The 9,052-nt window shown below is 41.8% G+C and overlaps 1 protein-coding gene across 9 annotated transcripts in view; it reads left to right on the plus strand.

Moving 5' to 3' along the window:
* The first annotated feature begins 5,788 nt into the window (after window positions 1-5,788).
* The window catches only part of CFAP69 (cilia and flagella associated protein 69), a 239,241-nt gene continuing 235,977 nt past the window's right edge, over window positions 5,789-9,052 (plus strand). For 8 of the 9 annotated variants that reach the window (XM_070617430.1, XM_070617431.1, XM_070617432.1 and 5 more), the window contains exon 1: window positions 5,789-6,184. In XM_070617430.1, the coding sequence (XP_070473531.1) occupies window positions 6,065-6,184 (120 nt within the window). In that variant the 5' untranslated portion in view covers window positions 5,789-6,064. The remainder of the gene's footprint in view (window positions 6,185-9,052) is intronic. The other variant, XM_070617434.1, reaches the window with a different exon arrangement.

Here is a 9,052-nt window from a genome sequence, read left to right on the forward strand (position 1 = left end):
TTAACTTCTTTTTTAAAACGTCATACACAAACGGATTTTCCTATTGAATAATAATTCCAGTATTTGATGAAGACCATCCAGTATTTTTCTGACTATTTCCTTTAGAAACATTGAGAAAGCAATACATGTAATAGTTTTGGAGTTTTGTTTGTTTGTTTTTGCCAAACTACTCATTTAGAAAAACATTCATGAGATGTGGTATTCTTAAAATTATTCCATTTCACTAGCATTCATTAAGTATCTTTAAACCAGGACTCAACACAATATTCAAGCTATGTTCTGTAAGCCTCCTGATGGCAGGAACACTGTCTGTCTTGTTCACTACTATATTCCAGTGTCAAGTGCAGTATGGTCCTACAGATCATAAGGAGATATCATGAATGTTGACTCATTTTTACAGAAAATTATGTTACTGATCATTCCCCAGCCATGCAGCCATGCCTGCATCCTCTTGTCCACACTCCTCCCCAGCATTGCCTCCACCTCTCGCCTTGCCTCTTGGCCCTTGGCCTGGAACTGCCCTGTGGTCCCAGAGTGGAGTTGCTGCTACTGCTGTCACTGCCACCTTCACCACCACCACACTGCTGTGTTGAGGGGGAGAAACCGAACTTGGTGCCTATGCACAGGACCTGTGGAGGCTCTGGCTTCCCCGGAAGCTGCCTGGAAATGCATGGGTGTTAACGTCATGAGAGTATGGTTGCCAGGTAAAATACAAGACACTCAGTGAAATTTGCATTGCAGACAAACTAACTTTTTAGTGTAATTCTGTTACTAATGTTGCATGGGACTTTTTTTTCTTTTTGCTAAATCTGGCAACCCTACTTGAGCGATGAACTTTGACAAAGAGATGCAGCACAAGAGGGAGCTGGTGAATAAATTCTTCTCCTTTCCTTTCCCCTAGATGGGCTGTCCCGAAATGCAATAATTCATAAGGACTTCATGAAAATATCCTAAAAGACCAAGCAATTAAACTGTACTTGTTCCAAAGCTATGGCCAGCTCGGTAACACCTATATTTGTGCTCCCTCCTCCACTTAGTGCCTCACTGCCATCTTTTCCTCACTTCTGCTTCCCAGAGATAGTGCCCCCCAGGAAAGCAGCAGCAAGTGAGTGTTTGTTTGTTTAGGGCAGGCTCTATAGGGCTAGCTAGCACAGTAATTTTGGTAGTGGATTCTTCAAATGGAAAATGAAACATGAAATAAATGATGATTTTGACAAAGTCAAGCACAGGGCCCTGCAGGCTCAAAATCCAGATTGGTTGAGAGCCCTGAGTATGAATACATCTCCCAAGGACAGATTAACATGGATCAAATATAGTGATAGATTGTTAAATCAGAATAGTAATTTCTATCAATGTCCTATGGGCAAGAATACCAGTATTGTCTTAACTAAGCATATTCTATTCTTGAATCTGTTCTTTATAAGAATTCAAATTATAACCCAAAGGATGTTGGGATCTGTTATGGCTAAACTGTATCCTCCTAAAATTCATATGTTGAAGTCCTAACCCTCAGCAATTCAGAATGACTGTATTTGCAAATAGGGCCTTTAAAGAGGTAATGAAGGTAAAATGAGGTCATATGGGTGGGCCCTAACCCAATATGACTAGGTGTCCTAATACAAAGAGGAGATTAAGACACAGAGGGAAGACGATGTGATGACCAAGGGAGAAGATGGCCATCTACAAGCCAAGGGGAGAGGTCCCAGAATGAACCCAATCTTGGACACCTTGATCTTGGACTTCTAGCCTCCAGCCTATGAGGAAATAAAATTTCTGTTGCATAAGCTACGCAATCGATGGTATTCTGGTAGTCCTGGCAAACTAATACATGGGTCATGGAATCGGAATAAGTCTAGTTACAGAACTTGAATAACTAATGTCATTAGAATAAACTTGTCTGATTAGTCCTCCACGATAAAGATCTTGGGGGTACTTCACTTTAACCTCCCACCACATGTAAACACAATAGTTTTTCATTCTAAAGGCTTGAGAACATTTTCATTTCACGGAAATATTCCTATGTCATGGAACTGAAGCTTCGATCAGGTAAAAGTCGCCCTTTATAAATTCATTTCTTACCATTTAGTTTCTCCACTAAATATGAATAGCTCCTCCAGCTTCCTATTTAAAAATCACTTGCAATTTGGATTATTGCTTTTTATTAGAATAGCTGACTTCAGGGGTGGCTGTTTTTTACTTTTGTTATCTGTCCCATGTACTTATTACTCCCTAATTTGCATTAATGGTTCTGTAGGAAAGAGGTAATTACTTTTGTTTCTTTTTTAGGCTTTGTTTCTGTAACAATCAACCTGAATTTTTAAAACACTAAAGTAGCTTAAATTTCAGCTTTATGTCTATTTCTTCTGTTACATAATTTCCCTACTAAAGCTAACCTACTAAAACAATACTCTAATTATGTTTCATATGTGCTATAAAAATTCTGTTTAAAATAAATTACTCTGACTCAGAAAGGAATAACATTTGCTTGAACATTTAGAACATCTGGCATTAGTTTAGAGACTACCAAATTCGTATATAATCTAAAATACTTATTAGAAACGTTCCTAATTTATGCTAATGAATAATTATAATTTTACTAAACACTGTTAATAAGGCAGTGTGCAAACAATCAGGAAAAAATCAGAAGAGTATTATTTTTTAATATTACATTTATTTATGTTAAAAATATATTTCGCTTTCTTTGTTACTTTTAAAAGTAAAAATTGTGCATAGGTCAACATGTTAGTTGTTAACAAAACTCTGGTTAATCTTTAGGGCTACTTTTAAGAAATTGCAATTTGTAACTTAGAGATGTTAAATTCTGCAGAACTGTTACCAGATTGAAGCATGTCTATTCTCTATGTATAATTCATTTCTCTTGTTTCTCTATTAATTGATCTTTTTGCTGAAATAATTTACAATTTCACTAGTTGGTCATTTCACTTTACATCCTTCTGTGTTCTTGGTGTCATAAAAATACCTCCTGTGCTCCTAACTTACAGTCTTCAAAACTCTGTACTAAGGAAGGACGAATGAATAACGATTAAACATAAATCCACTACCTAATTTAAACAGTTAACGCTTTTAAAAAGCTTAAGCTTGTTGCACCTAACAAGAAGAAAAACAAATACACCCAATATTATCATCAGTAAGAAAACAAAGGACATGAAAAATTCACAAATGGAATACTTAGTGAAAGCCAGTTTTATGGAGATTGTTAAAACTACTCCAGAACAATACTAATTAAACCACACACACTAGAGCAGTGCTTTTCAAATTTTAATGCATACTAGTCACCCAGGAATCTTAAAATGGAGATACTGAGGTCCCAAGGTATGGTCACCAGACCAGAAGAATCATCACCGGAGAATTTGTTGTACATGCAAACTCTTGGACCCCACTCAGATTTACTGAATCCAACTCTGGAGATGGGGCTCAGGCGTCTGCTTTAATTAGCCGTCCAGACGATTCTGATGCTCGCTAAGTTCTGAGAAACACTGCTCTAGATACTGTGCCAAGAGCTTGGAGTGCAAACCTGGGGAAGTGACTCTCCTTGCTTTCAAAAATCTCAGTCTAGTAGGAAGAGGTTGGGCTTCTGAGCCAGTAGATACCATTAAGTATGTGATGAGTACAAAAACAGAATGACAAAGTGGCAGCTAACACAGCAAAGGATATAAAAAAGCTTTCCTAGAAAAGGTCATATGAGCTGAGTTTCATAGGGAGTTAGACATCTGACAGCAGTTGTATGTACAACATATGCAAAGGTAACACAGGAGGAAGCTTGGCACCTTTGTAAAACTACAAGTAATTCACTCAAGATGACTTGAGTATGGGATACTGGAGGACTTCCATTCTGGCTTTTGCTCACCTGTCAAAGAATAAAACAAATACCATTGGAGATGATAAAATAATTTACAAATTTGGATCTATTAACTTCCCAGGTAAGGGAACCCACTCCATGAAGAATTTCACTGAGGATGGAAAGTAAAGGGTTTTTAAGTACTAGAAAAGGGGAGTTCATGGGAGTTACTCTAATTAAGCACTGGAAACTGGTACTCTGGATGTAGGACAGAATTAAGTCTGTACACAATTGGTTAAAATAAAATAAAAATCCCGTTGTTCATTCGTCAGGAAAATGTTTTCTATTAAGTCCAGTGAGGAGAGTCTGACTTTCCAGGGTCACTGAGGTTTATGGACCCTTATCAGCTTCCGCCTGCTGTGCTGAAACACAATACTGTAGTCAGTCGATATCTCCTAGGCAAGCTCTTAAGTGGAAAATTTTCCTTTGCCATTCCTCGCTGTAGTTTTTCCTCATCCTGACATGCCAGGATGAGCCACAAAGGATAAGCAAATCATCCCAGTGTCAGTTCTCCATCACCATCTTGGTTTCGGGTTCCATTCTCACAGGATTCCATTGTGTTTATCCCAGTGGTTGCCATCCCTTTTTGATGTGTTATACTTGGAATGTGCAACAACAATTAAGGTCATGTTAATAACATACTTGACATACCCTTTGCGCTCTCCTGGGGTGATAGCAACCTTAGAGGTACTGAATCTACTTCTAGGTGAAAAGCCTGAGAGTTGCTCTAAAAATACAAATGAGTGGCTGTCAGGATAAAAGAAAAACAAAATGAATGCTAAAGTGCAGGCAAGGGAGTTTCAAGAAGGGGAGAGTGGTCAACAGTGTAAAATATCATAGACGAGTACAGCAAGATGAGGACAGGAAAGTGTCTATGGACTTTGACTACAAGTGTAGGTGGCCTCAGTCAGAGCAGTTTCAGAGGATGGGCGATGAAGAAAATGGATGAATGAGTAGAAAAGAGGAAACAGGGCCTGGAAGTGCTCAGCACTCTTTCAGAGAAGCTTGGTTTCTTTGGCTACAATTTACATCAAGTGCTGCCAGGACCAATCTAGTTTTTCCATTTCTTTTAATTTGTAGGGCCAGAAATGTCACACAGTGCTTGAACTAAGGTTAAGAAACCTTAGAAATCACTGATCAACCTACTTATTCTACAAAAGAGAAGAGAAACCTTGAAAAGTGAATTGTCATTATTTTCATGGAGTTTGTTATGTGCAATTTTTAAGTCCCTAAATTTTATAGAAGATATAAAAACACATTAAATCTTGAAGAATTTCTGGAGGTTAAAAAAAAGATTAAAATGTTCAAAGGATTTTTAATAAGTTTTCACAGCCTTGGTGTTTGTAATGATTGTCCTACTAATGATTTTCATGAGAAGCTTCCCATTAAAATCTTGACCTCAGGATACAATGGTTAGATAACACAGTAATAATAAAGATGAAGATATTCTTGACCATTTACTGGGTGCTTATTATGTGCCAAGCACCACTTTACAAAATTATCATCTTATTCAATCCTTTTACAGCAATTCTATTTTACAGATGAGAAAAGTGGGGCTTCCAGGGGTTAACCTGCTTTAGATTCAATGATTTGACTCAAAAACTTTCTAACATTGTGTACAATGACTTGTTTGTTTATTTAACTGTCTGGTAGGACCACTAGAGAAGAGGTAAAAGGCTGTATCCATCCATCGTCCACCACTCATGCATCCCGCAGCCACCCCCTCATCCCTCCACTCACTCATGCCTGTTTCAAGAAGGCCCAGCGCAAGCTACCAAGCCTGAAACACACATTCCGCCAAGGTAGCACTCCACTGCTACGTACCGAGGTCGTCTTCTCCAGCTTTCCTCTGGCGAGCAAGCAAACCCACCCACTTTGAGCGTAGTGGAGCAAATGAGGTTTTCGGGTAGTTTGGATTCCCGGCTTTCCGTAGGAGCCCGCGCTTCTGCAGCCTCTGGCCCCGCCCCTAGCAACGCACTGGCTGCGTTAACAACTGGCCCGCGGGCAGACGCCGAGGTCCGCGGGTGGGCTGTGGCTGCACGGTGCGGGTAGCGTCGTGGTGGCCGAGGCCACGGCCGGACCTTTGGCGACTCTAGCGGCTCTCAGGCGGCCTTCTCTTCTTGTTGGCGGGGCCCCTTTGGTCCCTCGGCTGCGGGCACAGTGTAGGACAGGAGGGCCTCCCACCCCTCACTCCACGCCGCAGCCATGTCAACAAGAGAGGCCGCCGCCACGACTGAGGCCCAGGAACCGGGCAGCAGGATCAAATCCAGCAGCCCTCGCCAAATCCCGGTGGTCGGAGTGGTGACCGAGGACGAGGAGGCGCAAGTACGGGCTGCCGCCGGTGCTTTGGGGAGGGAGGAGGAGGGAGGGAGGAGCGTGAGATGTGGGCTGGGATGGGGCCTGGGGGCAGCGAGGACGGAAATGGGGGCCAGAGTAGAAACGAGGGGAGCCCGCGGGACAGCCGTTCCAAGCGCAGAGCCGATCCCCCGAGAACTGCGCCGCCTGTGATGAGGGTTGGCTGTCGTCATCCAGGCAGTCTGGGGAGTCATGCCTCGTGGTCCTCCCGGACCGTCCCACTAAACTGCGTAGACGACGCTTTGCGGCTCCTCTGCGAAAAGTCTGACCACGACCGGCCCGGGGAGGGCGGGGGGGTCAGGGGCAGAAATGATTCTTAGCGAAAACCTGTATTTGATGAGTACTTTGTTTGCATTGGGCTTTTATATGTAGATCCCTGTTATCAAGTGATGTTTTTGATATAGGCGCAACTTCTCCCGTGTTTAAATTTGCTGCTACTAAAATCTGCACCCAGAGGGGACAAAAACTTTGTTAGAATTAGAAACTAAGCATCGTTTTTATATGAAATTGGAAGCTAGTTTATGTGGTGGTTGGGCAAGAATTGGGAGAGAATAAAATTGATTTGTTTTATTCTTGTCTTTGTTTTTGAGTTTACTTCTGTTATGAGTAGAAAATTAATTCTTTCAAGTTGATCTGTTGAGAAGTTTCACTTGGGAACCCTCACTTGGATCTCCCTTCGTGGCGGGGGTGTTTAGAAAATTCAAGTTGGTTGTTTCATACTAGGGTTCCATTGCCCCTACCCAAGGAGCCAGGATCGTGCCCTAAAACGTGAATTCTGTGCTCGGCCTCCTCACTCTAATGGTGTGCGGCCAGTGGGAATTCCTGTTGAGGCTTCGCAAGTCTCTGGCTGCGTCAGGAACCCTGTCGCCTGCGTCCTCATCCCGGAGCCTTGGAGAGTTCCTTGGGAGGGGCCAGTTGACTGGGGACCTCTTCTACTGTGGGAATAGGGTTGAGCTCTCTGAGGACGGTCAGACATTTACACGGTAACCAGCAGAGCAACAGCACTTTTGCATGAGGAGGAGCAGGTATTAGGGTAATTTACCTAATCGGTTTTGTGGAAGTGTTCCAACCCAGGCGGGAAGAACTCTGAGGAACAGCAGCCCCGCGCTCCCAGGGCTGCAAGGGGGCTCAACGCTACCGCTGTTCTCCCAGGCACGGGGCAAAACTGAGAAGTAGGTGGATTTGGTATCTGATGGCTCTCATTCTTCCTTTACTTGGTGTAAAAAAAAAAGTGGGGAGAGGAGACACGGTTAAATACGAGTCAGGCAAGCATGGGTTAAAAAGAAAAAAGGGAAAATACTTTTAACAGGTTATTACCAAAATAGGCCACAACATACCAAGTAAAGCAAGACACGAATTCCAGTGTATGTATGCATGTATTTTCTCTCTTCCCTTTTCCCTTTCTTTCTTTTTTTCTTTCATTATTACCTCTCTTTCCAGGGCCAGGAATTCTCTTCCAGTTTGTATTAATTAAAGTTCCTATCTTGTTAATAACTACTTAAGGAGTATTTACATTTTTTAAAGTACTGAAGAAAAGGGCAGTTTCTACCAAAAGAAATGAAATAGAATGGAAACTTTTTAGAGCTGAGAGAAATCTTAGTGATCAATGAGCCTTCTTGTTTTTTGTTTGGAGTTACTTTTACCAGTGAGGACCCTAGCGCCATAAAAAGTTGACTTACAGTTACTCAGTTTCTTTACTCGTAAAGTGGGGTTTAGTGCTCTTTGCTATAATTAAAATGATAACCTTTTAGACCTCTACCTTAGGCCAGTAGAGGAAAGACCTTTGGAACTCTAAATGTTTCCAGTCCTTTCAAACCTTTCCACATTGCAACCTCCTCCTTTGCCTACACTTGACAGACAGTATATCCTAGCGGCTAACAGAGAGTGTGAAGTCTATCTCAATTCATTAAGGCAGCTCCATCATACGCTTGAAATTACAAAGTACATTGTTTGTCTTTATCTATTTCCTATTTATTTTAATGTTGTTCCCCTCATTCTAGAGAATGCCCAAGCCCTTTAGAGCAGTGCTTCTCAACTTTAATGTGCTTTTAGAGTACCTGGGGATCGTATTCAAATACAGAATCTGATTCTCTCGGTCTGGGGTAGAGCCCGGGATTCTGCTTTTCTAACAGGTTTCCAGGTGATGCTATTGCTACCGCTTGGAGGACCCCATTTCCCCCTCTCAGTAGCAATGCTTAGTGTATTACAGCTGCAGTATGGTATGACAGTGCTGCAGTTTCACAACAACTAGCTCCTGGAAAGCTGGAGGAGATAGTTTCATGTGGATTCAGATCATAAAACAAAATAAACAAGAACAACAATAAAATTACCACCTTCCGTCCCCCAAGCCAGATGATGTGGTAAAAAAACAAGGAGCACCAAATGGGGCTTTAAAGGAACTATTTGCTCTCCTTTCCTGTCACCACAATGCCTCAGTTAGTCCTGGATTACTGTCACACCCATCTAATCAGCCCCTTGGTTCACACTTCTCTTCCGAATCTATTTTCCTTAGACATCACTTTATCATCGTCCTTCCTCCCCCTGAGACTCACCCCTCTTTCCCTGTAGTTTCTTATTGCTTACCTCACCTAACATAATTACATTGGCCAAATAACTGAACATGTCTAGGCCTGTTCCTTTTCTATAAAACTAGCGTGTAACAGATGAATGTTCCCCAAACCTAGGTGACTATCACAGTCGTCTGAAGAGCTTTTTAAAAACTGTACATAATTGGGCCCTATCCCTACGATTGAGATCTACTCAATTGCAACCCCTAGTGTGGATCCTAGGACTCTTAAAAAGCTCCCTCAAGTGATTTTTTTACCCTCAAAACCATTG

The sequence above is a fragment of the Equus przewalskii genome, chromosome 4 (assembly GCF_037783145.1).
Source record: "Equus przewalskii isolate Varuska chromosome 4, EquPr2, whole genome shotgun sequence".
Taxonomy (NCBI): Eukaryota; Metazoa; Chordata; class Mammalia; order Perissodactyla; family Equidae; genus Equus; species Equus przewalskii.